The following is a 17,980-nucleotide window of genomic DNA, read 5'->3' on the forward strand; positions in this document are numbered from 1 at the left end:
TCCCGAAGGGATGAGACCAGTGGAGTATCTTAGATGGCCGCTCACAGGCTTTTAAGACTCAAGACACTACTCACCAAGGTAGAATGTAGAGCATTATCTTTATAAGTAGTGTCAGGGCATAAAGGAATTTTTGGGGGGTGATGGCAGTGTTCTAAAATGGGTGATGATTGCACAACTGTATAAGTTTATTAAACCTCAACAAACTATACTCTTAAAATGGGTGTATTTTATGGTATGTAAATTATACTTCAATAAAGTTGTTAAAAATGACCTCTGTAGTGCTTTGATTGGAGCCCTGGTCGCACAATGGTTAAGAGCTCAGCTGCTAACCAAAAGCTAGGCATGTTTGAATCCACCAGGCGCTCCTTAGAAACCCTATGGGGCATTTCTACTCTGTCTTATAGGGTCACTACAAGTCGGAATCGACTTGACTGCAACGGGTTTTGGTTAGTGCTTTGATTATGACATAACCATTCAGTTTACCTCAAAAAGATGACATAGTCCTTCATCCTTAGAGCAGTACTTCTGAAACTTTAATGTGCATAAGAATCACCTGGGGATTTGTTAAAATGGAGATTAGGATCCAGTAGGTCTGTAAGTGGGGCATGAGAGTCTGCATTTTTAACAAGCTCCAAGTTCATGCCAGTGTTTCTGGTCTGAGGACCACACTTTGAATGCAAGGCCTTAGAACTTAACATAACCCAGGCTGCACATTAGAATCTCATGGGAAGCTTTTAAAATAAAATAGATTCAGAGCTCTACCCAGACTAGGAGCCCTGGTGGCGCAGTGGTTAAGTGCTTGATGCTAACTGAGACGTCGGCTTTTCTAACAGAATCCTCCAGCTGTTCCACAGGAGAAAAGACCTTAAATGTTTTTTGTTAATATAATGTCTTTAGAAAGCTACGTGTTAGATAAGTCCATTTTTAATTTATCAATGGCACCCTTCGTCTTAATATGCTAAAGCATACTTTACTTTTGAGGGCAGAATTAATCTTTTATCAGATTTACCATGGGTGTTGTTGTTTTCTTTATTCCATAAAAATGTTCTGTGTGATTGTTTTAGAGTTAAGGTGCCCACATACCTTTATTTTTCAATATCTGTTCAGAATAGATAAGGAAGATACAAAATAAATCATCCATATTAAAGCTAATGCAAAGGAGATGTAAGCAGCCACTAAGTTTGAAAAACTAACAAAGGTGTTAACTTTCTGATTTCATCTTGACTGTGGAAAGTGAATCTGAAATTTATCATGTGATAGATAATATTTGGACCTTCTTTTATAAGCTACAAGTTTGTGAAAACATGATGAAAATTTTAGCACAATTGCAAGAAGGTAATTTTATACATGGAAATTTTTTGGGAGTAGGGGAAGACAAAAAATGAATTTCATTCTGCAGTTTTTTTGAAGCGGGGACAATTAGAAATGCCAAATACTGTTATTGTAGCTTCTTTGCAGCACCGGGCTCTCAGACTTTGACATGCTTGGGGGGTTTGTAAAAATACAGATCTTTGGGCCCTACCTTTCTGCTGGCAAGGGGTCTGGTCATCTGTGTTTTTAATAAACTCCGCAGGGGATTCTTTTTTTAAAATTTTTAAAAATTTTTATTTTATTGTGTTTTTGATGAAGGTTTACACAGCAGTTTAGTTTCCCATTCAACAGTTTCTATATAAGTTGTTCAGTGACACTGATTACATTCCATTTCCATTAATCTAGTTTCTCTTCCCCCTTTCATTCTCATCTTTGTGAAGGTAATTGTTAACCATTTTGTCTCATATAGGTGATTTTTTTAAAGGAGCACCGTACTTTCAGGTGATATTCATTATTTTTTGAGCTAATTTATTATTTAGCTACAGGGTGACCTCAGGAGTTAGTTTTGGTTCAAGGTTTGAAGAATATCTCAGGGCAGTAGTCATGGGGAGTCCTCTAGTCTCAACCAGTCCAGTCAGTCTGTTTTTGTTTTTTTTTTTAGAAATTTGAAGTTCTGTTCCATATCATGGTCCATCTATTGTGGCCCTGATTAGAATGGTCAGTAGTGGTAGTCGGGCATCATCTGGATTTTCTGGTCTCCGGGTAGATGAGCCTGTGGTTTGTGTGACTGTTTGTCCTATAAACTAGTTTCTTCTTTGAGTCTTTAGTTTCCTTCTTTCTCTTTTGTTCCTGATGAGTGGAGAACAGTAGTTGTATCTTAGATGGCTGCTCACAAGCTTTTAAGACCCCAGACACTACTCACCAAGTCAGGACATAGAACATAACTTTATGAACTATATTATGACAATTGACTGAGATGTCCCATGAGACGATGGTCCTAATCCTTCAAACCCAGAAATCCAGTTCCGTGAGGTATTTGTCTAAGAAATATCTGTAACTGTGCTCAAGGGCTTCTAATACACATTAAATCTTAGAGCTACTGACATAAAAATCTCCCCTCCCCCTTTTTAGAAGACTTCCTAACACACAAAAACCATATCAGAGAAAGTAAAGCCACTATTATAATGTTTTTTTTTAAATCAGTATATTAAAAGAGTACAAATATATCCTTGATCTAAAAATAAATATAAGGAAGAAAAAAGTATGATGAAGCGGGGAGGAGGTAAAGAAGAAAAATTATTTATTCCTTTATTTAGCAGGTATTCACTATCTTCTTACTAAGTGCCAGGGACTGTTCTAGGTGCTGATGGTGTAAGAGTGGGGACTAGGTGAAGTGTGGGAAGATCAACCAAACTAGTTTGCCTGGGAATGAGGGGTTTTTCAGGATATGGGGCTTTCACTGCTAAAACGGAGACTGTCCTAGGCAATCTGAATGCTTGATCACCCTAATGGAAGGGGAGAAGATGAGTTCCTGCCTGGAGTTTCTATTCTGGTGGAGGAAGGAAGAAAACAAATTAATAGGCAAATAAGTATATAATATAAAGTCAAGTATGTATATAATACGATGTATAATATAATGTCAAGTAGTGGTAAATGTGATGAAGAAAATCAAAGAGGTTAAGGGACAGAGAGTGACTAGGGGAGTTATTTGTTGTTATTTTAGCTAGGAAGGCCAGAGAGAGTCTCAGCAGGTAACACTGAACTGAAGACCAGAATGAAGTAGGGAAGGGAGCCATGGGGCCATGTAGGAAGTATGGATTTGGGGCAGAGGGAAGAACAAATATTAAGTCCTTGGGACTGAAACAGGCTTGACGTGTTTAAGGAATAGTTTGAGACCGTTTTGGCTGGAGTAAGGAAGATAGGTGGAAGTATGAAGGAAATGAAAGGAGTTGAGGTCTGATTGGGATTAAATGTCTAGGCCCTTAATGACAATGAAGGAATTTGGGTTGTAAGTATGATGAGAAACCACTGGAGACTTTTGAGCAGCAAAGTGAAATTAGATCTTGTGGCTGCTTTGGGAGGAATAAGCAACAGAGGAACTAGAGTGGAAGCAGGAGCAGTGGTTAGAAGGCTATTTCTGTAGTTCAGGCAGGAGATGATACTGACAATTGACTAAGGTGGTAGTGGTGGCAGAGGTGAGAAGTAGACAGATTTAGTATATTTTTGGAAGAACTGATTGGATGATGTTTAGAGTGAAAAATATTTTGGCTTGAATAACTGGGTATATAGAGGTGCCATTCATTGGAATTGGGAACCCAGTGAGGAACAGGTTTGTATCTGAATATAAATATTTCTCCTTTGGACATGTTAAGATCAAGATACCTGTAGACGTCTAAAGAAAGTGAGCAGGCAGTTGGATATACCAGTAGAGTAGAGTGCAGAGGTTTGGGCTGGAGATATGAATTTGAGGGCCATAAATATATAATTTGATTTAAAACCATAAGATTATATTAGATCACCTAGAGAACATTCATAGACAGAAAAGTGAAATGGGATGAGAACTGAGATGAGATGGATTTAGCAAAGTGACTGAGAAGAGCTATCAGTAAGGAAGGAATAAATCCAGGAGAGTGTGTTATACCAGAAGTAAGTGAATAAACTGTTTAAGAAGGACCATCACCTGTGCCAAATGCTGCTAAGAAGCTGGGATGAGAATCAGAATTGACCATTTAATTTGATGGCATGGTGACAGTTGGATGATAGGGACAAAAGCCTGCTTAGAGTGCGATCAAAAGAGAGTGGGAAATGTGGTTTATTCATACAATGGAATATTTTTTGGCAGTAAAAAGGAAAGGAAATACTGATACATACTACAACATGGATAAACGTTGAAAACATGCTAAGTGAAAGAAATCAGTCAGAAAAGCCACAAATTGTATGATTCCATTCATATGAAATGTCCCAAGCAGGCAAATCCATAGAGACAGAAAGTAGATTAGTTGTTGCCAGGGTCTGGGGCAAGAAGAAATAGGGAATGACTGCTAATGAGGATGGGGTTTCTTTTTGGGGTGATAAAAATGTTCTTGAATTAGATATTGGTGATGATTTCACGACTCTGTGAATATAGGAAAAAACACTTAACTATATACTTTGAAAGGGTGAATTTTATGGTATGTGAATTGTATTTCAATAACATATATATTAAAAAAGAGAAAGAGAGGAAGGTGAAGAAATAGTGATAGCAATGTCAGCATTTCTTTGAGGAGCTTTCTATAAAGAAGTACCAAAACATAGGGTGATGATAGAAAGGAATGGGGGGACAGGTCAAGGGAAGATACATTTTTTTTAAACATTGGAGATATTATCGCATGTTTGTTTGCTGATTCAAATGAACCGATGGAAAGGGATGTATTAATGATGCAAGGTGGGGCAGAGGGAAATTGTAGGAGCCAAATCATTGAGTTCACTGGAATGTCACCTTGAGTAACTTTCTTTGTGTCTGTTTCCTAGGTGACAGATCAGTCAGTGAAAGCATTTGCTGAGCACTGTCCTGAGCTTCAGTATGTTGGCTTCATGGGTTGTTCAGTTACTTCTAAAGGAGTCATCCACCTAACCAAGGTAGGTATTGTGTCTAAATCTTCTTGGCATTTCTGATTATCATTCAGGTAGTTGGCTCCAAACTTACATAATGTACTTGAATGAAGATTAGTTTGACCATTATAGAACTAACTGTACTAGTGTTTTAATAAAGTTAAATCAGGTTTAGGCAACAATATCAAACATATCCTTTCTGAAACAGGACACTCGTCTAAACAAGAAGCTTAGTTTTGCTTTTTCTTTTTAATTGTAATTTAGATGAAGGTTTACAGAGCAAATTAGTTTCTCATTAAACAATTAATAAACATTGTTTTGTGACATTTGTTGCGAACCCCACGACATATCAACACTCTCCACTTCTCGACCTTGGGTTCCCCATTACCAGCTTTCCTGTCCACTCCTGCCTTCTTGTCCTTGCCCCTGAGCTGGTGTGCCCATTTAGTCTCATTTTGTTTTATGGGCCTGTCTAATTTTTGGGTGAAGGGTGAACCTAAGGAGTAACTTTGTTACTGAACTATAAGGGTGTCTGGGGGTCATACTCTTGGGGTTTCTCCAGTCTCTGTCAGACCAGTAAGTCTGGTCTTTTTTTGTGTGTGTGAGTTAGAATTTTGCTCTATATTTTTCTCCAGCTCTGTCCGGGACCCTCTATTGTGATCTCTGTCAGAGCAGTCAGTGGTGGTAGCCGGACTGTGCTGGACTCAGTCTGGTGGAGGCTGTGGTAGTTGTGGTCCTTTAGTCCTTTGGACTAATCTTTCCCTTATGTCTTTGGTTTTCTTCATTCTCCCTTGCTCCAGATAGAATGAGACCAGTGGAGTATCTTAGATGGCACTTTTTTGCTTTTTTATTGCTAACGATTATGAAATATATGCATTAAAGAAACCAATGTTTATGAGAAGAATCATTTAAATGTTAATGTATTGAGTTTAGAAGATATTTTGATTGAAGTTTTGTTTTTGCTGTTCACGTATCACAGGGTCCTGTGAGCATTTGGCTTTTAAGAAGTGAATATGCTCAGTGTATTTGATTAGTCTGAATATGTAAGGTGAAAAGAGAAGTGAATTTATGTAAAAAATTAACCTCATAGCTCAGATAGTTGACTTACACACCAAATATAGGAAATCTCATATTTTAGCAAGGATAAAAATGCAAATTCCTTAGTACTCTCACTTGTGTCATTGCTCCTGCTTTCCAGAGCTCTAAAATAATTGGGAGCTAATTATTACGTACATGTAAAAGAAAAAGTGTCTGCTATAAAATTTACATGTGTATTATCAGAAATTTATCAGTGCATAGATTTTAACTGTACCATGTAGCACTTATTAGAATGGATGTGAGTCCTGCCTTTTCCATTTACTAGCTGAATATTTTTATTCAACCTTCCTTCATATTTCAACTATTGAACAACTGTTGTTTTAGCAGCTGTTATGGATTGAATTGTGTCCCCTTGAAATATGTGCTGTAAATCCCAACTCCTAATCTGTGGTTATAATCCCATTTGGAAATAGAGTTTCTTTGTTGTGTTAATGAGAGTGTTAGAGTAGGTGTCTCTTAAATAAATCTCTTTTGAGATATAAAAGAGCAGATTAAGCGAGCAAGCAGAGATGGGGGAAGACAGATGCCATGCCACATGAAGACCACCATGATGGCCAAGGAATAGAAGCTGAAAAGAGACAAGGACCTTTCCTCCAGAACCCACAAAGAGAGAAAGCCTTCCTCTAGAGCCAGTGCCCTGAATTTGGAATTCTAGCATCCTAAACTGTGAAAGTGCAGTGGTTAAGAGCTACGGCTTCTAATCAAAAGGTCTGCAGTCTGAATCCACCAGCTGCTCCTTGGAAACCCTATGAGGCAGTATTACTGTCTCTTGGGTTGCTATGAGTCGGAATTGACTGGATGACAACAGGTTTGGGCTTTTTTTTTTGTCTAGACTGTAGGAGCCCTGGTGGCGCAGAAGTTAAAGCACTCAGCTGCTAACCAAAAAGTCCGTGGATAGAACTCACCAGCCACTCTCCGGGAGAAAGATGTGGCAGTCTGCTTCCATAAGGATTTACAGGCTTGGAAACCCTATGGGGAATACTTCCTCCTGTAGTGTCACTATGAGTTGGAATCAACTCTTCTGCTATGCATTTGGTTTGATTTGGTTTTGGGCTAGACAATAGTGCTTTAATACCTTTGTCCCTAGAGGGACTAGTGGGAACATGTAAAAAGACATGAAAGTTAATGTGAAGTGGCTCCTATTGGCCTAAGTCATGATAGATTTGAATATCAAACGTCTATATATTTATATCTTTATTACTGGTTCTGTTTCTCTAGAGAACTCTAAGACAGTTATCATATGACCCAGCAATCCTACTCCTAGATATATACCCAAAAGTTGAAAACTTAGGTTCACATACAACCTTGTACATGATTGTTCACAGCAGTATTATTCATAATAGCCAAAAAAGTGGAAACGACCCAAATGTCCGTCAGCTAATGAATAAACAAAATGTGGTATATACATGCAATTGAATATTATGAAAGAATACGTGAAAGAAGCTAATCACGAAAGGTCATTTATGCGTGATTCCTTTTATATGAAATGTCCAGGATAGGCAAGCCAATAGAGAAAGAAAGTAGATTAGTGGTTGCCAGAGGCTGGGGGATGGGAGAGGAGGGAATAGAGAATGACTAGTAATGCATGCTAGGTTTCTTTTTGGGGTGATAAAAATGTCTTGGAATTAGATATTGGTAGTGGTTATACGATTGAATATACTAAAAACCACTGAACTGTATACTTCGGAAAGGTGAATCTCATGCTATGTAATTTTTTGTCAAAAAACATTCTAGAATACAAGACATAGGAGAAAACTTTTATAACCTTGTGTTGGGCAAGGATTTCTTGGATATGACACCAAAAGCATGATCCAAGTTAATAAACAAATTAATGAATTCACAAAAAATTAATAAAATTAATCAAGTAAAATATCATGGTCTTTGATATACATTGTTAAAAGAATAAGACTACAAACCACAGACTGGGAAAGATATTTGCAAATCAATACCTGATAAAGGGCTTATATCTACAATATATAAAAAACACTCAAAACTCAATATTAAGAAAACAAAAAAAGCCCAATGAAGAATAGACAAAAGTTATGAACACTCACCAAAGAAGATATACAGAGGGGAAGCACATGAAAAGATGTTCATAGCATTAGAGATTCAGGACATGCAAATTAAAATTACAATGAAATATCACTACACATCTATCAGATTGACTAAATTAAAAATACTGGCCATATCAAGTATTGGCGAGGATGTGGAGAAACTGGAACCCTCATATCTTGCTCATAGGAATGTAAAATGATCCAACCACTTTGGGAAACAGTTTGTTAATTTCTAAGAAAGCTAAAGGTATATCTACCGTATGATCCAGCCATTCCACAACTAGATATTTACCCAAGAGAAATGGTAGCACATGCCCATACAAAGACATACATGGATCCTCATAGGAGCTTTATTTGTAATAGCCCAAAACTAGAAGCAACCCAAATGTCTGTCAGCAGGTGTATATATAAACAATCTGTGGTATGTTCATACAATGGGATGCCACACAGAATTTAAAAGGAATGAACTATTGATACATGCTGCAACATGGATGAATCTCAAAATAAGTATGCTGAATATAAAAAGCCAGACAAAAAAAGAGTACATATAGTATGGTTCCATTCCTATAAAATTCTAGGAAATGCCAATGATTGTATAGTGATAGAAAGCAGACCAGTGGTTGCCTGGAAACTGGGATGGGATGGGGGAAGAGGAGGGGTTATTTCAAAATAGCAGGGGGAAAATTTGAGAGAGGAGATACATGTTTATTTTGTTGATAGTGGTGAAGGTTTTATGAGTGGATACATATGCCAAAACTTACCAAATTGTACACTTTAAATATGTACAGTTTTTGGTATGCCAATTTTACCTCAGTAAAGTCTTTACAAACTCATTGGTCATCTTTAGTAGAACAGGAACTCATACTCTAAAAATTAATAAACAATGTGAGAATCACACATTTATCCTTCTTTTTGAATTAACTATATAAGAGTAATCACATAATTCATAAGGGAACATTCTTCTATACAGAAGAATTCTAGTTAATAAATGGAAGCAGAATGATGGAATTATAAAATCATAATTTTGTAGTTACTGTGAAATATGGTTCTAGGCAATCATTGTTAATTCATGCTAAAACCATTAATAGGAACTGATATTCCCATAAAGGAATTTTATAATGAAGGGAAGAAGCTGATACCATTTGACCCACTGATCATTCTTAGCATCAGTAAAAGTGAGACATCCAGACAGTACAGACAGTATGTACTCATGAGGTGATACAATAGAAAGTACCAAGCACCTTTTACATAGTTTTCTTGCCCTAAAATGGAGCCTGAATCTAAGTTTGCCTCTAGATTTAATTACCTATTTATTGGGAAATAGCAGGGTTAGAGCAACAAATTAATGACATTGCAATTAATCTAGAATCAAATAAATTTAGAATGTGGGACTGTATACAGGCCAAATGACCCAGTTTTCTGTAGTGAACAAATGTCATAAGAAAACAGGGGGCACATTAATATGTAAAAGACTGTTATGGATTGAATTGTGTCCCTTCAAAATGTGTGTCAACTTAGCTAGGCCATCATTCCCAGTATTGTGTGATTGTCCACCATTTTGTCATCTGATGTGATTTTCCTATGTGTTGTAAATCCTACCTCTATGATGTTAATGAGGCAGGATTAGAGGCAGTTATGTTAATGAGGCAGGACTCAATCTACAGATTACGTAGTATCTTGAGTCAATCTCTTTTGAGATATAAAAGAGAGAAATGAGCACAGAGATGGAAGGACTTCCTACCACCAAGAAAGAAGTGCCAGGAGCACAGTGTGTCCTCTGGACCTGGGTTCCCTGAACTGAGAAGCTCCTAGACCAGGGGAAGATTTATGACAAGGACCTTCCCCCAGAGCTGACAGAGAGAGAAAGCCTCTCCTGGAGCTGGTGCCCTGAATTCAGACTTCTAGCCTCCTAAACTGTGGGAGAATAAACTTCTGTTTGCTAAAGCCATCCACTTGTGGTATTTCTGTTATCCCAGCACTAGATAACTAAGACAAAGACTTCAGACATAGTAACCAAACGCAGTGTAGGGACTTTGCTTGGATCCTAATTGAAACAAAGCAACATTAGAAATATATCTTTGAGACTGCTGACCAAATTTGAATATAAACTGGTCATTGGATGATATTAAAAAATTCTTCATTTTGCCAGGAGTGATAGTAAAAAAAAAAAAAAAACAAAAAAAAAAACCAAACCCACTGCTGTAGTCAGTTGCGACTCATAGCGACTCTATGGGACAGAGTAGAACTGCCCCATAGGGTTTCCAAGGCTGTAAATCTTTATGGAAGCAGACTGCCACATCTTTCTCCCACGGAGTGGCAGTTGAGTTTGAACTGCCAACCTTTTGGTAGCATCTGAGCACTTTAACCACTGTGTCACCGGGGCTTCATCCAGGAGCGATAGTGGCATGTTATATTGTTATGTTTTAAAAAGTCTTTATTAGTTACGGATGCATAGTTGAGTATTTACCATTGAAATGACATGATATTAGGGATTTGGTTTAAAATATTTCAAAGGGGGAAAGATTAAAAAAAAGAAAATGTAGGTGGGCCAATAAAGGAAACAAAAATGGCAAAATAGAGGTAATTGAGCTGGACAATACTATATGGGGGTTCGTTATACTATTCTTATTACTTTTGTTATATTTGGAAATTTCCACAATAATGAAAAACATTTAAGGCAAAAATCAAAGTTATTTTTACATGTAGTTGGTATGCATGCCTCAGAAATGTTCTAGCTTCCTGAATTTAATGTCGCAGATCCATGGTGAGTTGATGTATTATCTGGTAAGTTCAAATTATTTCAGTCAATAGAAAGTCCTTATTTTAAATCACTGTTAAGGAAGACAGTAAAGAATTTTTGACCAAAAGTTCATTTTTATTAAATGCTATATGAAAAATTCACATTTGTCATAACTTAGAGGTAGATGTATTCCCTTTTTAGAGCATTTATATAATTTAAAGTTGTGTGTATGTAACTGTTAATATTAATTTTGGGTTTACATTAGATCTTACTGATGCTTCAGTTAGTTTATAAATAGTAACCGAAATCTTGGGATTTGTTGGGTTTGGGTTTGGTTGAGGGTTTTTTTGGGGGGGTGGGGAGTGTGTTTTAAGCAGAATCCTTTAGGAAGGTAATAGACAGCTAAACAAAATGCCCAAACTTCTGCTCTATTCATGGTCTTTAATCACATTTAAAGAACTTTTTAAAAAGCATATATTTTAAAAGTGCTTACGGTTGAAAATATGAAATTTTTTTAAAGGAAAAGAAAATTGATTTTTTTTCAGTCAATTTAACATAAGTAACTGAAAGAATGTTCATTCATGCAGCTAACTCAATTTTCATCTTCCTTTTCTTGTTTATTCATAGACAGGAAATGGAAGATGAACTTTCTTGCCTTTCAAATTTCTAAACAGCTGATCAGTTTAGAATGCCTTATTCTAAAGAGAGAACACTCTATTTTACTATATTGTTGTTTAGTTATAGATTATCACTTCATTAGTTTCTGATTATTTACAGGTACTTGTGTGATATTCTAAGACGTAGAAAATACATGTTCTTAAATTCATTAAGCTCTGAAATACTCCCTAGTGAAAAGTCCCTAGTAAATATTATGAAGGAGTGTTTGTTGGATGACCGTGCTTTTGGTTCCTTTTAGCCTTTCAGCAGTTAAGAATTGAGTCAAAAATTAAGTGTTGAGAATATAGGAAATTATCTAGGACTGGTGTGATCTATTGATTGATTTTTTCTTAGAAGTTTATAATGGATCGCAAACCAGCATTTATTGCCCTCATCAAAACTAAATGATATGACCTTGGGCAAATCACCTAACTTCTCAGTGCCTTAGTTTCCTCATCTGTAGAATGAGGATAATAATAGGTAATAGCTACTTCTAGAGATGATATGAGGAAGAATGCTTGGCACATAATTAAGGAAGCAGTTGGAAAAGTTTAAAAAACAAATAAACAATGACAAAGATATTCATCACCATGTACAGAAGTCCCTCATAACTCTTAGTCCTGATTGACTTATATTCTTTCTTCAGAATAAAAATATAAAATAATTTTCATGAAAATAAGACTTAAATTTTTGTGAACTTTTTCTCTGCCTGAGAATGCCACATGTAAAGATTAATAACTGTGTCTGCTCTCCATTATTAGTTTTTTCCTTTCCCTTAAGGGTTAATTGATTAACTTAATACACTGAACAACTAACATAGTATTTTTAATAAAATCATTTTTTAAATTAGTAGGAGTGGCAATACAGTGAATCAGGGAAATATACGCTTCTACCTTATTATTACTGCCCAAATTAGTGACTTTGATTTTTATTTATCTGATTAGTATAGGCAATATTTTCATAAGCTGTAGCAATTTATCACATCTTTTTTTTACTTTAAGTTGATAATACGTGTTCAACAAGGCTACCTTTTTTATATTTTATAGCTCTATTACTCACACTTTACTCGTAATGTATATTTGTTTGTGCTACATTTTCATTTCAACAACTGCAGCAGGAAGTATCAGTGTGACACTAGTAAAATAAATGAATTCATCTTTCAAATGACTCAGTTCATAAAAGTCCTAGAAAGTAAATGAACAAATGAATTTCTTTGTGTCACCTATACGGGGACAAACTGGTTGCTTCAGGCTGTAATATAAACATATAGATATAAAACGAAGACAGTTGGCAATCTTTTTTGAAAAGGCTTTTCTAAGATCTTTGCTTTATATTTTAAATATTATCTAACTTTGCTTACATTATCCTGAGTTCTCTCTTTATATTTTTATCACACAATTTGGTGTTTGTTGATTTTTTTTTCTTTTTTTGCTGCTGTTGAGAATATACACAGCAAAACATACACCAGTGCAAGTTTCTGCATGTACAATTCAGTTACATTGATTACATTCTTCGAGTTGTGTAACCATTTTCAACATCCTTTTCTGAATTGTTTGTCTCCTAGTAACATAAATTCACTGCCTCCTTAGGTTCCTATTTAATCTTTCAAGTTGCTGTTGACAGTTTGATCCCATGCAGATAGTTCTTAAAAGAGCTTAATGCTCAAGGCAGACGTTATTTTACTAGTTAAGCTAAACTATTGTTTGGTTTTAAGAGGACTTCAGGAGATATTTTTGGTTTAAGGTTTAAAGATTATCTCAGGGCAGTAGTTTCAGGGGTTCATGCAATCTTCATAGTTCCGGGATGTCTGAATTCCATGAGATTTTGAAATTCTGTTCTGCATTTTCCCCCTTTTGATCAGGATTCTTCAGTGGAATCTTTGATCAAAATGTTCAGTAATAGTAGCCAGGCACCATCCAGTTCTTCTGGTCTCATGGCAAAGGAGGCAATTGTTCATGGAAGCAATTAGCCACACATTCCATATCCTCCTGCTATTCCTGAGTCTCCATCCTCTGTTTTTTCTGGTGAATAGAGACCAATTATTGTGCCTTTGATAGCTGCTTGCAAGCTTTTATGACCCCATTGAATTAGGAGGTAGAACAGAAGCACTAAACATGTTTTCATGGATTGAATTATGTTCCCCCAAAATACCTGTCAACTTGGCTAGGCCATGATTCCCAGTATTGTTTGACTGTCCACCATTTTGTCATCTGATGTGATTTTCCTGTGTGTTGTAAATCCTAGCTCTGTGATGTTAATGAGGTGGGATTAGCAGCAGATATGTTAATGGGCCAGGACTCAATCTATAAGATTAGGTTGCCTCTTAAGCCAATCTCTTTTGAGATATAAAAGAGAGAAGCCAGCAGAGAGACAGGGGACCTCATACCACCAAGAAAGCAGAGCCAGGAGTGCATGTCCTTTGGACCCTTGTGCTGACAAGCCCCTAGACCAGGGAAAGATTGATGACAAGGACTTTCCCCCAGAGCTGACAGAGAGAGAAAGCCTTCCCCTGGAGCTGGCGCCCTGAATTAGGACTTCTAGCCTCCTAGACTGTGAGAGAATAAATTTCTGTTTTTTAAAGCCATCCACTTGTGGTATTTCTGTTATTGCAGCACCAGATAACTAAGATAATGTTATTAGGCCAGTTAACTGGGATGTCTCATGAAAGCATGGCCCTAAACCACCAAACCAAGAAACCAACCCCCAAGAGGTTTTTGGTTATACATAAGCAGCCTCAGCAGCTATTCTTTTTTTTTTTCAATCGTTGTTGTAAATATATCTGTCTTAGTTATCTAGTGCTACTAAAACAGAAATACCACAAGTGGATGGCTTTGACAAACAAATTTATTCTCTCACAGTTTAGAAGACTAAAAGTCAGAATTCAGGGCACCAGCTCTAGCGGAAGACTTTCTCTTTCTGTCGGCTCTGTGGGAAGGTTCTTGTCTCCTTTCAACATCTGTGGGCCTGGCATTCCTTGGAGATCTCCATGGGCATTAATTTTCCCCTGGGTCTAGGATGTTCTCAGTGCTCGGACCCAGGGTCCAAAGGACGCGTTTCTCCACTATCTCTTCTTTCTTGGTAATAGGATGTCCCTTACTCTCTGCTTGCTTCTCTCTCCTTTTGTTCTTGTAAGATAAAAGATAGCGCAGACCAGACCCCAGGGAATCTTCCCTTACATCGAATCAGCGCTGTGACTTAAGTAAGGGTGTTGTATCCCACTCTAATCCCCTTACAACTGATTGGCTGACCACATCATGGTTATAATTACATCATTACATCATTACATAACTGCCAAACCACTGAGAATCATGGCCCAGACAAGTTGACGCATATTTTGAGGGGGACACAATTCAATCCTTGGCAATATCTATCACAAAATTTTTGCCAGTTCAGCTTTTTACAGGTGTACAACTTATTGACAGCAATTACAGTAATCAGCTGTGAAACCCTGCCCTTAATGCAATATTTCTGTCACCATTACCCTCCCTTTTCCCCTCCCTCCTGCCCCTGGTAACCAGTAATAATCTTTGGTATCTATACATTTGCCTTTTCTTACTTTATTATATAAATGAGGTCATACAATATTTGTCCTTTTGTGATTGACTTATTTCACTCAGCATTATGTCTTCTATATCCATCCATATTGTATCATGTATCAAAACTTCTTTTCTCCTACTGACTGAGTAGCATTTCATTGTATGTATGCACCACATTTTGTTTATCCATTTATCTGTTGATGGACGTTTAGATTGTTTCTACCTTTTGGCTATCGTGAATAGTGCTGCAATGAACATTGGTATACAAGCCTCTGTTTGAGTCTCTGCTGTCAAGTCTTTTGGGTATATACCTTGAGGTGGACTTAAATAGACATTTGACCAAAGAGGACATTCAAATGGCCACCAAACACATGAAAAGATGCTTGCCATCAGAGAGATGCAAATCAAAACCACAATGAGATACCGTTGTAATCCCACTAGGATGGCTAAGATTTAAAAAAACAAAACAAAACAAAAACCAAAAGTAACAAATGTTGGTGAGGAGGTGGGGAAATTGGAACCCCTACCCACTGCTGGTAGGAAAGCAAAATAGTACAGCCTGTGTGGAAAACAGTGTAGTGGTTCCTCAAAAAATTAAAAATAGAGCTACCATATGAACCAACAGTTCCACTTCTAGGTATAAATTCTGTTTTTTTTTTTTTTTGTTGCATATACTTGTGTAAAAAAAGAATGTCATCTTTACTTATCTGATGTCTTCCAGCACATGAGGTCATTCTTTCTCCAAGAAGGACATTCTGAAATGGTGCTTTCGTTCTATGTTTATACTTCCATATGCATTCACACCATTTTTGTGATGGAAATTTTAACTGTACCTGAGTTAGAGAAACCTAAATTTGAGGCTTACTGTAATTTAACTTAATGAGGAAATATACTACCAAGAAAAAAAATGTAAGGAGATCTCATTTATTAATTCAAAATAAATGTTTATTGACAATTACAGAGTTAAATAGCATCAAATTAATTTTAAAAATATGTTCCATTTATTTAAAAGATTGACAGTTATATTCCCTTAATTGTTTTAAATATTTATAAAGTATTTAACAGTATTTCATTTTTAATTAATTCAGTTGTCTTGTTTAAGCACTATATTCACTGCATCTGGGTAAGTCTCATCAGCCACTGCTTTAGGCTGGATTCTCTAGAGAAACAAGCCAGTGAAGCACGTGTCTGTGTCTGTGTGTGTCTGTGTGCACATGTGTTTATACATATATTTACATACACACACACATATATACATATACATACATACACACATATATATACACTGTTATGGGTTGAATTGTCCCCCAGAAATGTGTGTCAATTTGGCTAGTCCATGTTTCCCAGTATTGTGTGATTGTACGCCATTTTGTTATCTGATGTGATTTTTCTATGTGTTGTAAATCCTACTCTATGATGTTAATTAGGCAGGATTAGAGACAGTTATGTTAATGAGGCAGGACTCAATCTATAAGATTAGATTGTGTCTTAAGTCAGTCTCTCTCTTTTTTTTTTTAATTGTGGTAGTTTAAATGAAGTTTACATTTCAAGTTAGTCTCCCATACAAAATTTTATACATACATTGTTATGTCACCTTAATTGCTCACCCCGTTCTGCGACAGCACACTCCTCCTTTCCACCCCTGATTCCCCATGTCCGTTCGACTAGCTCCTAACCGTATCTGCCTTCCCATCTCACCTCTGGACAGAAGCTGCCCCTTTGGTCTCTTGTACTCTACTTGACTAAGAGGCACAGTCTTCACAACTATCACTTTATGTCCCACAGTCCAGTCCAATCCCTGTCTGAAGAGTTGGCCTCGGAAATTCTTTTAGTTCTGGGCTGATAGAGAATCCAGGGGTCATGCTTTCCAGGGTACCTCCAGTCTCAGTCAGACCATTAAGTCTGGTCTTCTTACAAGAATTTGAGTTCTGCACCCTATCTTTCTGCTGCTCCATCAGGGACTCTGTTGTGTTCCCTGTCAGGGTGGTCATTGGTGGTAGCTGGGCACCAGCTAGTTCTTCTGGTCTCAGGCTGATGAAGTCTCTGGTTTCTGTGGCCCTTTCTGTCTCTTGGGCTAATACTTCCCTTGTGTCTTTGGTGTTCTTCATTCTCCTTTACTCCAGGTGGTTGGGACCAGATGATGCATCTCAGATGGCAGCTTGCAAGCTTTTAAGACCCCAGATGCCACTCACCAAAGTAGGATGCAGAACATTTTCTTAATAAATTTTGTTATGCCAATTTGACCTACATGTCCCCTGAAAGCATGGTCCTCAGACCCCTACCCCTGCTACTCTGACTCTCAAAGTATTTGATTATATTCAGGAAACTTCTTAGCTTTGTTTTAGTCCAGTTGTGCTGACTTCCCCTGTAGTGTGTGCTGTCCTTCCCTTTGCCTAAGATGATTCTTATCTACTATCTAGTTAGTAAATAACCCTCCCTCTCCCTTCCCACCTCTGTAACCATCAAAGAATGTTTTCTTCTGTGTTTAACCCTTTTCTCGAGTTCTTATAATAGTGGTCTGATACACTGTTTGTCCTTCTGTGACTGACTAAATTCACTCAGCATAATAAGTTCCAGCTTCTACCATGTTATACGGTGTTTCACGGCTTCATCGTTGTTCTTTGTTGTTGCATAGTATTCCATTGTGTGGATATACCATAATTTGTTTATCCATTCGTCCGTTGATGAACACCTAGGTTGTTTCCATCTTTTTGCTATTGTGAACAGTGCTGCAATGAACATGGGTGTGTGTATATCTATTTGTGTGACAGCTCTTATTTCTCTAGGATATATTCCAAGGAGTGGATAGCTGGATCGTGTGGTACTTCTATTTCTAGCTTTTTAAGGAAGCGCCAAATCGATCTGCAAAGTGGTTGTACCATTTTACATTCCCACCAACAGTGTGTAAGTGTTCCAGTGTCTCCACAACCTCTCCAGCATTTATTATTTTGTGTTTTATGGATTAATGCTAGCCTTGTTGGGGTGAGATGATA

The 17,980-nt window shown here is 37.1% G+C and overlaps 1 protein-coding gene across 1 annotated transcript in view; it reads left to right on the top strand.

Annotated features, from left to right (window-relative positions):
• FBXL17 (F-box and leucine rich repeat protein 17) overlaps positions 1-17,980 on the top strand; it is a 567,698-nt gene that overhangs the window by 145,706 nt on the left and 404,012 nt on the right. The window contains exon 5 of the mRNA XM_023732005.1: positions 4,822-4,929. Within this exon, the coding sequence (XP_023587773.1) occupies positions 4,822-4,929 (108 nt within the window). The remainder of the gene's footprint in view (positions 1-4,821; positions 4,930-17,980) is intronic.

This window comes from Trichechus manatus, unplaced genomic scaffold (assembly GCF_000243295.1).
Source record: "Trichechus manatus latirostris isolate Lorelei unplaced genomic scaffold, TriManLat1.0 scaffold00047, whole genome shotgun sequence".
NCBI lineage: Eukaryota > Metazoa > Chordata > Mammalia > Sirenia > Trichechidae > Trichechus > Trichechus manatus.